The sequence below is a fragment of the Danio rerio genome, chromosome 17 (assembly GCF_052040795.2).
Source record: "Danio rerio strain M-AB ecotype USA chromosome 17, GRCz13ab, whole genome shotgun sequence".
Classification (NCBI taxonomy): Eukaryota; Metazoa; Chordata; class Actinopteri; order Cypriniformes; family Danionidae; genus Danio; species Danio rerio.
In genome coordinates, this window is record NC_141037.1 from 13438550 (window position 1) to 13459148 (window position 20599).

Sequence of the window (20599 nt, forward strand, 5' to 3'; positions counted from 1 at the left end):
ATAAAACAAACATGTAAATAACAGGTTAGAATGTGGTAAAATCTGAAAACGTGCTAAAAATCCGGCGTGGGCTTTTCTTTTTCTGCATTGCTTTTGAACACTATTAGTTGGGTTTAGAGAAGAAGGAGGGTAGGTCAGTCAATCGATTAATCATTCAGTCAGTCAGCAACAGTCAGTCGACAGCGGCCTCTAGTGGATTTACACGAGAACAGCAGGCGCAAATTGCACTCGCTAGAGAAATTTGAGGTCTGAAAAAGCATACACAGCGACCTCATGTGGATTTGCGAAAACAAAAACTGCAAACAAACGTAGCTCCTGGGACATATTTGGCACTCTCCAGAAACGTATATAGAAGTACGTTTTCAGAATGAACCTTGTATATATGACATTTTGTCTATCTATCTATCTATCTATCTATCTATCTATCTATCTATCTATCTATCTATCTATCTATCTATCTATCTATCTATCATCTATCTATCTATCTATCTATCTATCTATCTATCTATCTATCTATCTATCTATCTATCTATCTATCTATCTATCTATCTATCTATCTATCTATCTATCTATCTAATTTACTATTACACCTATTAATATCAATAATATTTCAAAATCTGTTGCGCATATATAACAATAAATATATGTAAAATCCAAACATTATTTATTTTGATTTGTACTATTTCCTATATATCAGATTTTTATGAGGGGCAGCTGACAAATTAGCCAAATTGGATGATGCTTAATCATGTCATTATAGACCAGAATCTCAGAGGAACATTTCCAGCACCTTACTGAATCAATGCCACAAAGAATGAAATCCCTCCATCCTTTTATATGATCTGTTCATCACGGTGGCTAATCTTCTCAACATTTACTCTTTTCCAGCCTGATGAAAATGTACATTATTGGCAGCTGCGCTTCAAAAATCACCATGGCACAGCCGTCCCCTAACACCTAGGTTTACACGTGCTTGTGTTTATCCATGCTCTGTGTGTGTGTGTGTACTTGTGTATTCCAGCATTTGGATGTACTTAGTGACGTTGCCAGCCATAATCCATGTAAAGCCTCTGGTTCAAAGAGGATCTGGGTTAGTACAACGTACTCGAACACACTTGTATCAACAGCAAAAGCCTGCTATATAGTAAATCAGATCACAGAAAGCAATAGATTCAGGTTTGTTTCGTTTTTATTGGCATTTCTTATAGTTCTGATTTTACACCAACTGACACATTTCGCAGATGTACAGAAAATAAAAAGTGTGGCACTATTTTGTGACGTGACTTCAAAACCGAATGCATGTACCGACATGCCCATGCTTGTATGGTAATGTCTACACATAAGGGAGGACTCGAGGAGGGTAATAACACGTGAAAGTGACACGCCGCATACATGGATGACCACTTTAAGGTGGAATAATCGTCACTGAACACTGTCTAAAGGCGATTACAAAATGGCAGGCTAAGATAAGCAAACTGTCATGTGATCTCCAGCGCCTCACCATCTCTAATTCATCTCCTGCTGCGCTACGTCTCAATATGAAGCATGGCTTATATAGAGTAAAACACAGAGAGCATGGACACACAGATGACTGAAAACCTTAAGAAATTTCATCAACAACAAACAAAAAAAAATGGTGTGTAAATGGACTTGATGATATACACTTGATAAAGAAAATGAAAGACAAAAATAAAAGAAGAAGAAACTTCACACGTGAGTTCTAGCCATCAAATATGCACTATGTACATTTAACCTTTGGAGAGAAAAGATACAGAGTAAATGTGACCATTTGCTAGACTATCAGTAAAGACAGACACATACACGACGACACGTTCTAGATAGAGCGCAGAGGGGCTGAGAAGTGCATGTGTGCGAGCCGGTCGGGCCGAATACCGTGGTGAAAGCACATGTGCACTGGTGCAGGAACGGCGGGGGGACGGGGAACGGGACACGAAGCACTTCTCCGAGGGATTTTAGCCACTTCCCAGCATCTTTGTGGCCCGCTGGTTGGCTTCGTCGATCCTGGTTTTGTTGGAGTCAGCCTGGAAGATAGTAGATAATATAGTTATATACAACAGTTCTGTCTGGTTCTTGAATCTGATTGGCTGATAGAAATTTTGCCAGTTACATCACACAAAGGCCTCTTCACCCTTCATTGTGTATTACTCCGCCCACAAACAGCCAACAACAAGCAAAGACGCTACAGTTTGACAAATATTACTGTTGTTAGACAACAAAATGTACTTTTGAGGCTTTTTTAGTCGAGAATGTAGTTATTTAGATTTCAACTATAAAGTTATTTGTAAGAATAGTGCCTATTTTAAAACATTTATAATTTCTGAGAGACAGCTTGTCGGCGGCCAAAAACGGTTAACGTTGTCTATCCGCAAGATGGCAACAGGAACGCATAATAAGCCCTTGCTTAGTGTGTTTTCCTGAGCGTAAATAAGAAGCTGAAAAACGGAAGCGTCGCGGTTTTTAAGGTGGACCGGATAGAGTCAATAAGAAGCTGTGAATAAGAAGCAGGATCCAGCCTTGTCCCTCCTTATCGCAAACACAACAGCAGTCTGGTAGTGACTGCTCTGTTTTTTTTTTCTGGGTTAATTATTGTGATATTGTAACAGTTGCTTAATGTTTGATATGCATTTTGCGACAGATGTTTGAGTGTATTTTTCTTTTCCTTTTGCCCACTCATTTTCTTGACTGGCATGTATGTAGTCAACAGCACTTGGGAGAAACACATAAAGGCCAATATGAAGAGCGAACTAGTTTCTGACTCCTTTTTATATTCCATAAAGTCTCGGGGTAAACGCAGGGACACCTGGCACTCGTCACAATACCAACGGCAACAGAGAAATCCTGTAGACTGTAATAGACTGTAGAGAGATATCTCTTTAGACAGATGGCATTTTATGTCACGTTCAGCCTTAAAATCAGATGGTAATATTTTCAAATAAATTTCAAAGTGATATTTAACAGATTGAACATATTTACATGGTCTTTCCTATAATATTTTTTCTTCTGGAGAAAGTTTGTTTGTTTCATTTTGTCTGGATTAAAAAAAAAATCTGTTTTACATTTGCTTATAACCATTTTAAGGTTATTATTATTAGCCCCCTTAAGATTTTTGTTTATTGTCTAGGAAACAAAAATTGTTATACAATGACCTGTCTAATTAGCCTAACCTGCCTAATTAATCTAATTGAGTTTTTAAATGTGACTTTAAGCTGAATACTGGCAAAGATAAAAGAAATCAGTTATCAGAAATTAGTTATTAAAACTATTATGTTTAGAAATTTGTTGAAAAAAATCCCTCTGCTCAACAGCAATTTGTGGGAAAGGATATAAAAGAAATAAAATTTAACAGGACGGCAAATAATTAATTAATAATAAACTGTTTATTTGGTATTAGATTCAGTGTTCATGATACATTTATGGCAAAGCTGGTGGTTTTCAAATAGTACCTGGGAGAGTTATAAATTAAAAATCAGCTAATTATTATTAATTGTTTAGCTATGATTATTTCATGAGTCTAGATGTTTTAGTGGCAGCTATTATAAAACACTAAATAAAAGAATAAATAACAAATTTTTTTTTATTAAAAACCCAAGTTATTTTATTATTAGTTATTTAGAAGTTTTAGTTATGTAGAAGAAGTTAGTTTAATCATAAAATAATATAATTCACTCATTCATTTTCTTGTCAGCTTAGTCCCTTTATTAATCCGGGGTCGCCACAGTGGAATGAACCGCCAACTTATCCAGTAAGTTTTTAGACCTTTTTGCTGTGAGGCGACAGCACTACCAACTGCGCTTCGCCCCCAAAAATAATATAATATTCATAATATTTAGTTCATTTAAATAATTTAATGTTGTGTTAATCCCCCCTGATTGAGAACCAATAAGTTAAGGCGACTTAAATCATTTGACAAAACTAATTGCTACAAACCGTTTGAGTTAAAAAAAACTAATCCATATGAGTACGGTGAACTTGCTCCATTTAAGTTGAAGTAATGAGGTATTTAATGAACTCAGTACCTTCAGCACTGTGTTCAAAACTCTTCTCAAATGAGTAGAATTAACTTTCAGTACATTTTGAGTTAATTACACTCATTTCATTAATAAAGTTGACTGTCAGGTTTTGCAGTAAATATTTATGTTATTTCTGCAGAAGTTTTAAAACAAAAAATAACAACAGTTACTGAGAATGAAAAAGGTGATTATATTGCATCATTGCATAATATATTTAATAATAACCATATAATATATTGCATAGTTAAGCCTGTTTTTTGTAATATAAATACAAATAATAAATTCAGGATGTTTAAATGCAAATAATTTTACATCATACTGAGGCCACCTGATTATCTTAATTAATAACCTGTTTAATAATCATTACTGTTATTGTTATTATTATTATTATTATTATTAATAGGTTTCAAGATATTGTATTCAATTAAAAACAAGCTTACATCTTCCAAATCTGATTTATTTTACAGTTTTTATTTTTCAATTTTAATTTCACAATTCTGATGTCACAATTTTATACATGCCACAGATGTGACTTTCATCACAATTCGAAGTTTATATCTCACAGTTTTATGCTTGTTACCAGTTTGCAACTAATGTTTTTTTTTATTCTAGAAGTTTACATCTCATGTTTTTTTTTCCTCCAGAAGTTTCACAAATAAAAAGTAGCAACAGTAAAATACAACAAATAAAGTATATCTTTTTGGCATTTTAATTAAGCTAGACGTAAAACAAATTCTGGATAAGTTGGTGGTTCATTCTGCTGTGGTGACCCCTGATTAATAAAGAAACTAAGTTAAAAAAAAAAAAGTATAAATTCAGATAGATTGTTAAATTGTTAATTTAACATTGATAATTGTTATAATATTAATACAAATAATCATAAATTCAGGATGTTTAAATGTAAATAACTGCCATACTGAGGCTACCTGATTATCTTTAATAACCTAATTAATAATTATTGTTAATATTAAGTTTCAAGATTTTTTTTATTTAACAAAACAAGCTATTTTTGTACCTATAGTATTACATCAATACATAAGCTCATAATAAGATTTTAATTACAAAAACATTACATCATGTTGAGCTTCTCTGATTGAAAACTATTTTGTTATTAAATAAAACACCCTGTTCTGAAGAGAAATAGTAATAAAATGCATTCCTTAATAAAGTGGATTTATGATCCAGAATCCATTAATACTCCAGAGTAAAATAAATGTCTTTATTTATTTATTTTTTTACAGTGGGATGTGTCATTTCAAGCACCAGCAAGCATTATGTGTTATAATTAGATGCTCTTATCTCTTGAGAGAGTCTGTACTGAGGCTGTTGTGTTGGTTAATAATTTCTGTGATATTGCAACTGCATGATCTCACCATGTCCATAATCCTGTCGATTTGACGGTTCTGGGTGTCGATCTCGTTGCCCATGTCGAGAGCCATGTGGCGAAGGTTACCGATGATACTCCCGACCTGCTCCAAATTCTCATCCATTTCATTCTCCCGCGCATCATTTGTTACCCTGCGGAAAAGCAAACAGATAAAACCGTTGACTGATGCGCAAAACCCTCAGGAGGATTTTCATATTAAAGGCAACACTGAAATGCATTCGCAGTCCATCTTACTTTCATAATATGACATGTTGTGAAAGACACTACAAGACAATGAGACTTATTTATTGAGTACATGATAAAAAAAATCGATTTTCTCGACTTTTTTTCTTGATTTCCTTTTTATTTCGTAATTCTGAGTTTACAGCTCACAGTTCTGATGTTGTTTATATTCTAAGTTTACATCTCACAATTGTAATTTTCTTTGCAAATCGAAGTTTAAATCTCACAATTCTGATGTTTTTCACAGTTTCAAGTTTACATTGCCCAATTCTGACTTTGTTACAAATTCGAAGTTTACATCTTGCAATTCTGATTTTTTTTTTTAATTTGAAGCCTAAATTGCACTATTGTGACTTTGTTTTCTCAATTCATCTCATAATTATGACATATTTTCTGAATTCCAAGTTTAATCTCGCAATTCTTTGTAATTCTGATTTTACATCTCCCAATTCTGATGTTTTTTCTTTTAATTCTACATCTCACAATTGTGACATTTGTCCCAATTTGAAGTTTACATCCGACCATTTGGATGTTATTTTTTAGATTTCTAAGCTTTCATCTCGCAATTCTGACTTTCTTCGCAATTTCAAGTTTACATTTCACAATTCTATAGCGACGCAGTGGCGCAATAGGTAGTGCTGTCGCCTCACAGCAAGAAGCTCGCTAGTTCGAGCCTCGGCTGGCTTAGTTGGTGTTTCTGTGTGGAGGTTGCATGTTCTCCCTGCGTTCGTGTGAGTTTCCTCCGAGTGCTCCGGTTTCCCCCACAGTCCAAAGACAGCTGAATACAGGTGAATTAGGTAGGCTTAATTGTACGTAGTGTATGAGTGTGTGTGGATATTTCCCAGAGATGGGTTGCAGCTGAAAGGGCATCCGCTGTGTTAAAATGTGCTGGATAAGTTGGTGGTTCATACCGCTGTGGCGACCCCGGATTAATAAAGAGACCAAGCAAAAAGAAAATGAATGAATGAATAAATGCATTCCGCAACTCTGACCTTATTTTGCTATTTCAAGTTTAAATACCACAATTCTGACTTTCTTTGCTATTTCAAAACCACTGAATCAAAAAGTTTCGAATTGCCATGAGATTGTGTTGGTGTTTCTCACAATTCAATTTTGCATCTCTCAATTCTGATCTCGCAATTCTGACAAAAATTATTATTATTATTATTTGCAAATTAAAATTTCATCTCACAATTCTGAAATTTGTTTTTAGAATTTCATGTTTACATCACACAATTCTGACTTTCTTCACAATCTTCTTATTTTTTTTACATTTAACAGTTCTGTTGGCTCTCACGACTTCAAGTTTACATCTCACTATTACATTTTTTTAACAATTAAGTGTTTTTTTTTTTGGCCATTATTAAGTATTACATTACAGTATTACAGTATTTCAGACAGGAAGCAAAGAGGGGGAAGGGATGGGAAATGTCTTCAAGCTGGGATTCAAACTCAGAACGCCCTGAAGTGCTATTGCACCATATATCAGCATGCTAACCACTAGGCTATTTACAATATCCTAATTCTGATAGTTCCTCACAGACCTGACTTTTTCTTGTATTTCAAATCTCACCATTCAGATTTTTTTTTTTTTTCAGATTTTACATCAAACAGTTCTGGGTTTAGATACGGTTCTGACATTTTTACATTTTACAATTATGAATTTCTATTTCACAGGAAAAATCTCAGAATTCTGACTAATTTTGACTTATTTTTTAACTTGCAATAAAACTTTTTACGACTTCATATTGTAACTTGATAATGCAAAATTCTGAGAAAGATTTCTGAAAAATAATGTTTCAAGATCTTAACTCACAATTCAGATTTTTCTTTCCACAACTGAACATTTTTATATCAACTGCGTGTTAGTAATCTGCAATTAGGAAATAAGAGCTATATAATCTGTGCCATATAATCTTGCAACTACAAGAAAAATAAATAAATAAAACTGTGAGCTAAAGTTGAAGTTGAAAATTATTAGACCTCCTGATTTTTTTCTCTTATTCAAATATTTCCCAAAAGATACCTAACAGAGCAAGGAATTTTTCACAGTATCTCCTAAAATATTTTTTCTTTTTGAGGAAGTCTTATATGTTTTATTTAGGCTAGAATAAAATCAGTTTAAAAACAGGTCAATATTATTAGCCCCCTTAAGCAATATTTTTATTGATTTGTCTACAGAACAAACCCTCATTATACAATGACTTCATGGTCATCATGGCAAAGATAAAATAAATCAGTTATTAGAAATCAGTTACTAATGAGGTATTCTTTCCGTTAAACAGAAATTGGGGGAAAATATAATTCAGAAGGATTAATAATTCAAACTGTATATTTTTTACTGCATGATGTTGAAAACACAATGCCATACAATGCCTGTACATTGATCTCAATCTGTTTAATATTTTATACTGGACAGAAAAAGGACAGTAAACACATAATGGCACAGCTGATGATTCTGTTGACTCACATCTCCCCTCCTGTATGTTCTGTTTACACTAGCATGAGTACAACAACTGTCTAACAGCATTAAGCTGTATACGGATGCTAGTTTGTTTGTGACCTGACATTGGATATTTTGAGACAGAGGACCAACAACAGTTCAGTGGTTTCATGACCATCCCCGATGTGCCTGAAGCTACAGTCTGGCACAAAGCGGACATCCGTCTTCAACAGACAATTATAGAGATCCTCGTGACTCACTGACAAGCCAAACGCGCTGCACTTACTGCGGATACACTGCGCTAGATTGATGAAAACAATTAGCTTTTGCTCACACAGGCAGTGTTTAGGACTGACAACTGTATTTACTAACATGACACTCAATCTGTTCTGTCCACACAACAGCCGATGGTCAACAAAACAGGTAAATGATGTTTTTAGATTAGATTAGATTCAGCTTTATTGTCATTACACATATACAAGTACAAGGCAAAGAAATGCGGTTTTGGTCTAACCAGCAGTGCAATAAAAGCAAGTGCAGGATACAGGTATAAGTTATAAAGTGCAGTTATAGAAAGACTATGGTGATATTTACAGATGGATGTACCATGAACATTATGTACAGGTTGTATTAGCTATGAACAGATGTCAATCCCTTTCTCTGATTGATGGATGATGCCAATAATCATACGCTGTAAGAAATATCTCCCTTTATTTACAGTTTCACTACCAATTTGTGATTTACAAGTATTTTTTCTTTTATTTAGAGTTGTAAATTACCTTATGGGATTTTGATCTCTGCTCTGTCGACTTTTAATGTTGACAAATCAACTCAACAAAATAACAAAGTGACTTTTAATGAGTTTTAGTATTTTTAAAGTAATATAATATATATATATATATATATATATATATATATATCACTAGATATTTTTAAGACACTTCTATACAGCCTTAAAGAGACATTTAAAGGCGTAATTAGGTTAATTAGGCAGGTTAGGGTAATTAGGCAAGTTATTGTATAACGATGGTTTGTTCTGTAGACTATCGAAAAAATATAGCTTAAAGGGGCTGATACTTTTGTCCTTAAACTGGTGTTTAAAAATAAAAAATATCTATCTATCTATCTATCTATCTATCTATCTATCTATCTATCTATCTATCTATCTATCTATCTATCTATCTATCTATCTATCTATCTATCTATCTATCTATCTATCTATCTATCTAATCTATCTATCTATCTATCTATCTATCTATCTATCTATCTATCTATCTATCTGTCTGTCTATCTGTCTGTCTGTCTGTCTGTCTGTCTGTCTGTCTGTATATCTATACTCAGGTGAGGATCGAACACGTCGTAACGCAACGTGCTGACCACTGGACCACAATGTCGCTGTTACGCTTATGTTGCCGGAATGATTTTTACATCATTACCCTGCAGGCTGCATTTTGCTCATGAGGCTGCGAGACAATAAATGAGAAGAGCGGAGCTATGGCAAAATAATGAATAAAAAGAGTGAGGCTATGGTCAAATAAATAAATAAATTAAAAAAAAAAAAAGTGTGACTGCTGAGAGTGCAAGCAGCTAGAAACACCGGCCCTCGCGGCCAAAAAATGGACCGGCCAACCGGGAACTCTTCTAGTCCTCCCGATTGGCCAATCCAGGCCTGGTTTTGACACACGAGTGAACTGTTTTGGGAAAGGTATGAGCTTTTGCAAGCGAGCTATAGTGTTGTGCTAAACTGTAACACTGTTTTGCCAAATGATCTTAGAATTTTGAGAATGTAATTTCTGTTTCAAGAAATGAGTCAAACCAATGGAGAAAAACTCTAAATGGCAAAATTAAAAATCACAGCTTTACTATTTTTACTTTATTTTGTATGAAATAAAGGCAGCATTTTCTCAAAAACACAAAACAGAGTACTTTTACACAGTATAACTGCTCATTTTCATCTATACATTTTAACATTTATAAACATAGGCTCCGCTGAATTTAGCAGTACTGTTTTCATAGGTAACAGACCTGCGGATGAATCCTCCGCTGATGGCCATCTGCTCGCGTTCATCGACCACACGGGCTGGCTGGCTGGACACCACCCCGTCCTGGTTATTACCCCAGGACTGACCACCACCTTTCAACCTGAACAACAACAGTAAGGCAAAGACACAGAGAGAGACAGAGCGAATATGAGAATTACATTAGACTGAAGCTCTAAACATGCAGAGGACAACATGCAGATATTCGACACAGAGCACAGGAATATCTGCATGTTATGGAAATACATGCACTAAAGGTGTTGAATAAATGAATAAACGATGGACACATATATTAATGTAATGTTTTCCTGGAACTAACATATAAAGTGTCCTTCACTAATACTGGCACCCTTGGTAAATGTGACCACAAAACCAGTCAAAAATCTATTTATTTTTGTAATCAAAATTTACACATCATCTGAAGCTGAATAAATGAGCTTTCAACTCTGTTAAAATAGTGGGGTTTAAAATACCCCAACATATAACCCAACTATAGGTTAATATAGCACCTTCCTAATTATTAGTAATTTTAACCTAATGCATTGGGTTATTTTTTCCATTCTGGTTTTATTATTGAAGTACTACTATTATTTTTATAATCATGGCTGTGTAAATAAATTAATGTCTCCGCTAAGTCCTGAAGGCGAGAATGACAGCTGAATATCTCAAATATATATATCATTTCCTCCCCCCAAAAAAGGTAGAGAAAGCGTTTTATCGGCTATGAAGTGTGTGTTTGTATCATCAAGAATTAAGAGTGCTGGTGAAACAAATATAAAAAAACACAACACGGAGAGGTAATTTGATAAGTAAAATTACAACAATATTATTGAGTTTCAGCTTAAGTAAACTTTACAACACAAAAACAACATTATGTATGCATATTTATACAGCTGTTCTGTGTAAGTTAAATCAGTTGAATGTTAAAATTCTAAATTTTAACCCAACTGGTTGAGTTATTAAATAAATAACCAAATAAAGGTTATAAATAACAAATAAAAATGAATGAATGAATGAATGAATAATCTTACTTTTCTTCTATTGTGACCACATGAAAAAGGGAACTATTTATGTGCTTTCAGTTATCATGTATTTCCAATGTGTATTTTGTTGGTATCATCTTGCTTGACATTTATAGCCCTACTGAAAGCACCAGCAGATAGTTTACCTCATTATTGAAATAAAAAAAAACCCACTTGCAGTAGCATAGACTAACATTCATACATTCATTTTGCTTCGGCTCAGTGGAATGAACCGCCAACTATTCCAGCATATGTTTTATGCAGCAGATGCGTTTCCTGCCATAACCCAGTACTGGGAAACACCCATACACACACACACACACATACAATAAGGCCAATTTAATTATTCAATTCACCTATATAGTGCATGTCTTTGGATTGTGGGTAAAAATGGAGCCCCCGACTGAAACCCACGCCAACATACATTTCTTCACTGTAAAAGGGAAATATTTAGCTATAATGCAACTTAGATTTACATTAGACAAATACTACTCATTTATTTATTCATTTATTTTTCATTTTATTTTTTATTTTAATTTATTTAAAAAAATTAAGTTTGTTTATAATTTTTAAAAATTCATTTATTTAAAAATTTGTATTTATATATTAAAATTTTAAAAAATTTATTTACATTTAAAAAATTAATTATTTTTAATTTATTAATTTATAATATTTATTTAAATTGTATTTATTTATTGTAATTAATTTTATTTGATTTATTTAAAATAAATCAATTGTTATTTATTTTACATTTATTTATTTATTGATATCTATTTTTTTTGTGTAAAATTTGTACTTATGTTTAAATGCCAACTTTTATTCACTTATTTTTTAAGTCCAAAGAGAAATGGACTATTGTTTGTTTTTTTATTATTATTTTGTGTCACATTATTTGGTTACTGAGCAGCAATAAATAACACTTTAAAATATAAGGAGTTTTCATCAGATTTTTCTAAACTAGTAATGTTTTGAAATTAATGAATGCATAATAATCGTGATAACTGTGATTATTCCTCAGACTATAATCGCACAACCAAAATCACAGTATTAATGCATCTTATGTATCTTTGTTCTCAATAATAAAACTGTGGGTTTTTTATACTTAAGCAAAACAGAAAGGTTAAACAACAAGCTTCTTTGGTTTTTCACAGCTTCTTTGCTACCAATATTAGTGAAGGCCAATGCAAGACGTCACAAACAATAGAGCACAACAGACAACACACACAGACACTAACGGAGATGAAACGAGTACATTGAGAGAGGTTCACAACAGTTATCAGGAAGAAGAGACAAAGAGAAGCATTCAGAAGTACAGTTTAGATCAACTCCAGACAAATCATATGCATTCAGTAAACATTCACAGCTTAATAGATCTGAAAGGATATCAGTTCACAAATAGAAAAGCTTTCATCATAACAAGAAACATGCATTGCATTCAGCCAGGGAAAGGGAGTTAGGCAGTGTTTAGTAACAGTGTGCATACAGTAAAGGCTTTGTTCACACTGCACCCATTCAAATCTGAAAGACAATATGCTCAGTTGCATGTCAAGGTCAGAGTAACTTAGCGATAATAAAAAAAAAAGTGTCATAACTTATTTATCATCATGCCTATATTACTTTCTTTCACATATAGGACATCAGTCCTTGTATAGTTAAAGTACGGACCCAACTGACCAAAATGTTTGTTTGTTTGTTTATGTATTTTTTTTTTATTTATTTATTTATTTATTTATTTATTTATTTATTTATTTTGATTTATTTATTTATTTATACATTTGTATTTTTATAATTTATTTATATATTTAATTTATTTATTTATTTATTCATATTTTTAAAATATATTTTTATTTATTTATTTTGTTTTATTTATTTTATTTATTTATTCATATTTTTTTACATATATTTTTCATTTATTTATTTTGTTTTATTTATTTATTTTGTTTTATTTATTTATTTATTTATTTATTTATTTATTTATTTATTTATTTATTTATTTATTCATTCATTCATTCATTCATACATTTATCCAAAACTAATATTAATGATAGCAATATGCTGTGGTATCTATATATATATTTTATTTATATAATTTATTTATTTATTTTAATTAATTTATTTATATATTTTATTTATATACTTTATATATATACTTTATATATATATATATATATATATATATATATATATATATATATATAATTTATTTATCTATTTATATATTTTATTTATTTATTTATTCATATTTTTAAAATATCTGTTTTTTTATTTATTTTGTTTTATTTATTTATCTATTTATTTATTTATTTATTTATACATTTATCCAAAACTAATATTAATGATAGCAATATGCTGTGGTATCTATGTATAATTTTTTTTAAACAAATAATTTTGTAAGTCAGGTACATTTTTGTAAATTTTTTGGCCAATAAAACATAGCACAGCCTCAATGTATAACAATTTATGAGAATATTATTAGTATACTGTTATGTTAGGGTTCAGAAGAACATGAACGTGAGTAAATTATGTTAAAATATATTTATTTATTTTATTTTGATCTACATATTTTATTTATTTGTTTGTTTATTAATTTAATCATTATTTGCAATCTCAGTGATGAGCATAATTAAAAGCAGTTTGCACAATATGGAAAGTTTTACCTAAACTCTTGTGTTCAAGAATAGTGTTAAAGAAATAAGTTAAAAAAATGAAAAGACTTATGAATTATGAACCTATTAAGATGTCAAGATCATCTTATGATGATCCTCGTACAGGTTTGGGTTTCAAATTGAATTTAGAAATTGTGCTTTATTTATTTGTTTCTCTCTCTGGCTGTCTGAACAAAGCTTAAGTTCACAGCAACTCTCTAAGCAATACAGGTGATTTCCTATAAGCTGTTATCTTTTATTTCAACCTTTTATGTAAGATAGGGCTGCTTATAGAGATTTTATGGCATGCAGTGCCTTATGCCACTGTGACATTGTGAGCTGACATGAAACGCTCTGACCAGAGGCAGTGAGACTCAACCATGACCTTAATCCTCAGTGACACAGACACAGGTGCGTGTCTTTAAAAAGAAACATGAATAAAAAGTTCTGAGGTAAGCCAAGATCTTCTTTACATTCATCTGCCAATGCTTTAAAGTCAACATGAAATCAGAATTGACCTTGTTTACAATCTGAGGCTGTGTTCACACTTGTAGTTCAGTTCTCTAGGTTTGTTTTTTACCACATAAGACTATATTATGTTTGGTTCTGGTTCGCTTAGTGTTCACACTGTGACTTTAAATCTGAACCTAAAGATACAAAACAAATTAAAGCTGCAAGCAGCGTTCAAAATGCTCTTGTACCCAGGATCAGATCCACCGGGGGCTGATTTACTTTTTCGCCTGCCTCTGCAGGACGATCTTCCTCTGAGTTGTGGCGCCTTTCATATTTCATGCACAACCAGCTCTAGAGTTTACAGAGAATGGTTTGAAAAAGAGAAAATATCCAGTGAGTGCAAGTTTGGTGGGTGCAAATGCCTTGTTGATGCCAAAGGTCAGAGGAGAATGGCCAGACTGGTTCCAGCTGATAGAAAGGCAACAGTAACTCAAATAAGCACTCGTTACAACCGAGGTACACAGAAAAGCCTCTCTGAACACACAACAGGTCCAACCTTGAGGCAGATGGGCTACAGCAGCAGAAGACCACACTGGGGCGCACTCCTGTCAGCTAAGAACAGGAAACTGAGGCTACAATTTGCATAGGCTCATCAAAATTGGACGATTGATTAGAAGATTTACAATAGAAGAATGGAAAAATGTTGCCTGGTCTGATGAGTCTCGATTTCTGCTGCAACATTCGTGTGGTGGGGTCAGAATTTGGCGTCAACAACATGAAAGCATGGATCCATCCTGTTTTGTATCAACGGTTCAAGCTTTTGGTGGTGGTGCAATCGTGTGGGGGATATTTTCTTGGCACACTTTGGGCTCATTAGTACCAATTGAGGATTGTGTCAACGCCACAGCCTACCTGAGTATTGCTGCTGACCATGTTTATCCCTTTATGACCACAGTGTACCCATCCTCTGATGGCTACTTTCAGCGGGAGGACGCAACATACAGCGCCAATCATCTCAGACTGGTTTCTTGAACATGACAATGAGTTCACTGTACTCAAATGGCCTCCACAGTCACCAACTCAATAGAGCACCTTCGGGATGTGGCGGAACAGGAGATTCACAGCATGGATGTGCAGCCGACAAATCTGCAGCCCCTGTGTGATGCTATTATGTCAATATGGACCAAAATCTCTGAGGAATATTTCCAGTTCCTTGTTGAATCTATGCTACGCAGGATTAAGGCTGTTCTGAAGGCAAAAGTGAGTCCAACCCAGCACTAGTAAGGTGTACCTAATAAAGTGGACGATGAGTGTATATTTTTCAAAAGAACTTAGTAAACATCCAAAAACAATGAGTTCATTTGCAGGTGGACAGAGACTGATTTAATTTCGGTCTGTTTGGCTGGTGTGTTGTTCGGATGACAATGTTCACGCTTCTTCAAATGAACAAACAGAAATTGCACCAGAGTTTGTTTTGACTGAAGTGAACCTGCCAAGTGTGAACACAGCTTTAGTACACATTCTGGTCCTGCTTTGCATAAATTATTATGCCAACATTTTTTATTAGCTTGCATCACTACTTTTCTTTTCAATTCTCATACCAAAAAACTAATCATTACATAATAAAACAACAATTCCAAATGCCTGTTCAATACATAACCTATGAATCATCCAAACAATGTGAATTCTGTTTCATGTTGACTCTTTAAGAACAAAAAATACATTTACTGTTCTGTCTTATTACACTTTGATCACTTCAACCCCATACATAAAAGGGATAGCAAACTACCCAAGAGTTAACATTCATAAATACTTCATCAAACAACTGGCGAAGGCCTGCATTGCCAAATGATGACCGTTCAACACTTTTTCAGCCAGTGACAGTTGCTCACATGAGTATTTATGCAGTGCCTGCACCATTATGCAAGAGTTGGTCACACAGAATATCATTAACATATTATTTGCAACTCATGAAACACTCAGAATAATGAGAACCAATGTCTGTGCCCATTTGGAAATTACTGAAAATGTGGTTAAATGTGCCTGCTCGATTACGTCGTTTATAGGTGCGCTAAGTCGTGTTTTCCAACTAAATGTTATGACCACGTTTCCAGTGAAGAATTAAAATGCCTAGGAATATCCATCAACCACAGAACTGTTGCTATTAATGAAAATCAGATAATTAAAAGTGATCTCCCTGTATAAAGTGAATAACAGTGTAAATATTGGATAATTCATAGCATTTTTTGTTTTTAATTTGAGAATTTTTATTTACTCGTAATTGCATAACCTTTTTAGTTCTTAGATGAATCAGTGTTTTAAACAAACTTGTTGATTAAACAATTTAGTAGACAGTCAATTATTTAGATCCGTAATCAATGAGAATATTGAACAAATCTGTTCAGAAAATGATCCAGTGACTCACTCCTGTCACTGTTTCATTCCTCAATGAATCAGCATTTTTGAATGAATATTTTTGTAAAAGATTCAGTGACTCATTCAAAAACTTGTTTTGTTTCTGAATGAATGAATTTCTTAAGAAATATGTTCAAAAAAAGATGCAGTAAATTTCTCCTAAATGGTCAGTGTTTCATTCCTCAATGAATCAGCATTTTTGAATGAATATTTAAGTAAAAGATTCAGCAAATCACTCAAAAACTTGTTTTGTTTCTGAAAAAATTTATTTTAAGAAATCTATTCAGAAATAGATTCAATGAATCTCTCATAAATGGTCACTGTTTCATTCCTCAATGAACCAGCATAACGAATAAGTAAAAGATTAAATGACTCATTAAAAAGACTTGTTTTGTTTCTGAACCAATTTGTTTTAACAAAAAAATATTCAGTGACTTACTACTGTCACTGTTTCATTCCTCAATGAATCAGCATTTTTGAATGGATGAGTTTCTTAACAAATACGTTCAGAAAATGATTCAGTGAATCTCTGGTTGCTGTTTTATTTCTCAATGAATCAATATTTTTTGAATGAATAATTAAATAAAAGATTCAGTGAATCACTCAAAAACTTGTTTTGTTTCTGAATTAATTTATTTTAACAAATCTGTTTAGAAAATGATGCAGTTACTTATGCCTTTCACTGTTTCATCCCTTAATGAATCAGCATTTTTGAATGAATAATTAGGTAAAAGATTCAGTGACTCGCTCAAAAACTTGTTCTGCTTTTGAATAAATAAATTTTTTGTTTAACAAACCTGTTAAGAAAATGACTCAGTGAATCTCTCCCAGATGGTAACTGTTTCATTCCACAATGAATCAGCATTTTTGAATGAATATTTAAGTAAAAGATTCAGTGACTTACTCAAGGACTTGTTTTGTTGCTGAACGAATCATTATTTTTTAACAAATCTGTTAAAAACACGATTTAGTAAATCTCTGCTAGATGGTAACTGTTTCATTCCGCAATGAATCAGCACATTTTTATGAATACTTAAGTAAAAGATTCAGTAAATCACTCAAAGGGCTCTATTTTGACGATCCAGGTGCAAAGTCCAAAGCGCAGGGCACAAAAGCATTAAGGGTGTGTCAGAATCCACTTTTGCTATTTTTAAGGAAAGAGAATCCTCTTTGCGCCACGGCACATGGTCTAACAGGGTTGAGTTTATTCTCTTAATGAGTTATAGGTGTGTTTTGAGAATAAACTAATCTGAGCCTCATCTTCCATTCCCTTTAAGAGTCAGTGGCGTCGTGCGATAGCGCATTTGCTATTTACATGGTGAATTGCTTTGCAAGTAGAAAATCTGAGCATTTCACTAGAAAGAAAATAGTTAAGCAGAGCATCTACAGCGCAAGAATGAGAGATGAGCCTCCTCATTCTTTACTTTCACTCTCATGGATATGGAAACGTGTGGTACGCACAGACGTCCATTAACCTATACATAATTAATTTTGTTTATTAAGCGCAAATATTTCATCCAAAACTACTTCTAAATTCAGTTCTTATTTCCAGCAAATGAAAAAATTAACAATAATAATGAAGTGTGGTCAAAAAACTGAGTTATTTCCAAATTCACATGCTGTGGCCCATATGGTCTGAAACCTAAAGGGTGGGTAAATCTAAGATTGTTTTTAATAAAACAAATATAAATATGCATACAATAAATAATACTGCTAATAATAATAACATTATTCAAAAGCAAATTGTCATGAACAAACTAAAAAGTCCCCCAAGATAAAGAAGGGATGGAGGCAGTGGTTTTTATATATTTATGTAGGCTAGAAAATAATGTTTTGTAATATTTTAATCCTTGAATTCTTTTTCATTTGTAAAGTTATTTGTGTATTGCTATACATCCAGTGTGTATTAAGCAATTTTTAAGCGAGGAGCACAACTAACACGCTCTGCACTGGACTTTAGACCTGCTCTAAGCTAGTCTATTGAACAGTGTATTTTAGTTCCTTAAAATAGCAATGCGCCAGCAATGCGCATTAACATGCCTCCTTTTTGAGACCAGAATGCCTATGGGTGCACAAATGAGCGCAAATGCATTTGCTATTTAAACAGTGTGGTGCAAAACGTCAAAATAACACTTGCGTCGAGCTGAAACTAGCAAACAACATTTGTGTTGCGCCTTGCGCCGGTCATTTAATAGGGCCCAAAGACTTAGGTTTGGTATCTGAATGAATCAGTTTTTTTAACAAAGCTGTTCAGCAAATGATTTAATGACTCACACAAAGACTTGTTTTGTTGCTGGATAAATCAGTGTTTTTGAATGAAATGGTTGGGAAAGGGATTCAACGACTACCTCTTAGAAAGACTTGTTTGTTTCTAATTAAATCAGTGTTTTTAAACAAAGCATTAAATAAATAAGAACAGTTGCTTGTTGACATCTTCAGGGGTGATTGTATAACCTGGATAGACCATTTCTGAAAATCACTGAATCAATGATAAGTCACTGTGGTGTAAAACTGTATATAATCGCTCATGAAATGCTTCTCAACCCAATAATATTTGTGGACCAGAACTAACTTGTCTAAATGAAAGAAAAATCGACTTAGCGCACCTTGGTCACAAATAGCACATTATTAGAAATCAGCTGCACTGTAATCAATTAATATCGCCAGGATAACTTATCCCACCATCTCACCCACATGCATTGACATGCTTCGCCTTTAGAGAACCCATACAAAAAGCCAGCTCTGCCAGCCTCCAGTAAACAACGTGCGAATATCTAATCTGTGGTTGATTTAAAAAGTGTGTAATGCTTGCATTTCCAAAAGTAGCACATGCATATCAAGCAGGCACTTAACATTTACGAACAACAGTCCTTGACCAAAGGATCAGTGAAGCATGGAGCCCAGCAAATTTGCGCATTCAGCCGGCAGAGAGCAGGGCCTACAGCTACAACTATGGGTTAACCAGTGGCGCCGCAGACGGACTTAGCTCTACCAGCATCCCCATGCACAGAGAAGTAGTCCAGGCAGAGCAAAGTAGGGGGAAATTCGCAGCTACGGAGCGAGCAAGAGCGAGCGTGCAAACTGGCCACGTGCTTTATCTTTTTTTTTTTTTTCCTATTTGTCGGGTTCAGGCAAGCAGGCAGGCAGGCAGGCGACAGGCATCACCTACTTGTTACATGGACACGGACATAGACCACAGAGATTTCCTAGATCCGTCAAATTCTTTTCTGCTTCTTTCATGTCCTTATTGATCTGATCCATTCCCTCTTCGATGCGCTCCAGTTGCTCTGATTTAAACATTAGTCAATTACAGCCCCCGAAAAAAAGAAAAGAAATAAAGAGTATGGAAAAGGGGGACAAAGAGAGAAAGAGAAAGGAAAGGCAAGGAGGAAAAGAGAGGGACAAAAAGAAAGAGAGAGGCTTAAACATTCACAGTGACAAGAGACAGTCAGACAGCAGCAGACAGGTGAGAGCCTTGGACGCTTCACCAGTACCTACTTGTCGCAGGGACATACTAGTCCACAGCATTTGCCTACATCTTTTAAACTTTTCTCAGCTTCCATCATGTCTTTGTTGATATGGTTCATGCCATCTTCAACACGCTCGAGTTGTTCTGGTCAGGACAAAGGGGTGACAGCAATGAAATGAGACTTTGCATCCTGGCAGACAAACGGTGATGACAAATGACATCTAAGCTGTCCAGAAACACATCTACGCAGAACTTTAACGATGTGATGAGTGGTTAGGCTAGATCGTGCCAAGAACTTGGTCTATGAGGCATAGGTGTCTTTTCAAGCCAAATGGGTTTACAAATAGAATTTGGGATTCACTTCAAGCTAAACGAGGAAATAGTTCACCTTCAAATGAAAACTCTGCTCTTACTGTAATGTTTCTCTGATATTTGTTATGAAGAATGACACCAAAAACACATTAGCTTAATTA

The 20599-nt window shown here is 33.8% G+C and overlaps 1 protein-coding gene and 1 long non-coding RNA gene across 6 annotated transcripts in view; one reads left to right on the forward strand and one right to left on the reverse strand.

The window, feature by feature from the left end:
• Nucleotides 1–1171: 1171 nt before the first annotated feature.
• snap25b (synaptosome associated protein 25b) overlaps nucleotides 1172–20599 on the reverse strand; it is a 90408-nt gene continuing 70980 nt past the window's right edge. For 2 of the 5 annotated variants that reach the window (NM_131434.2, XM_087288592.1), the window contains exons 5-8: nucleotides 19827–19944; nucleotides 10109–10225; nucleotides 5405–5549; nucleotides 1172–2042 (exon numbers count right to left, since the gene is read on the reverse strand). In NM_131434.2, the coding sequence (NP_571509.2) occupies nucleotides 1974–2042; nucleotides 5405–5549; nucleotides 10109–10225; nucleotides 19827–19944 (449 nt within the window). In that variant the 3' untranslated portion in view covers nucleotides 1172–1973. Of the gene's footprint in view, nucleotides 2043–5404; nucleotides 5550–10108; nucleotides 10226–19826; nucleotides 20271–20599 lie in introns of all 5 variants that reach the window. The other 3 variants (XM_087288594.1, XM_087288593.1, XM_087288595.1) reach the window with 2 other exon arrangements.
• LOC147839936 (uncharacterized) lies at nucleotides 13449–16406 on the forward strand. The gene is made up of 2 exons (XR_015513112.1): nucleotides 13449–14746; nucleotides 14792–16406. It is a non-coding gene; the product is annotated as an uncharacterized LOC147839936 (long non-coding RNA).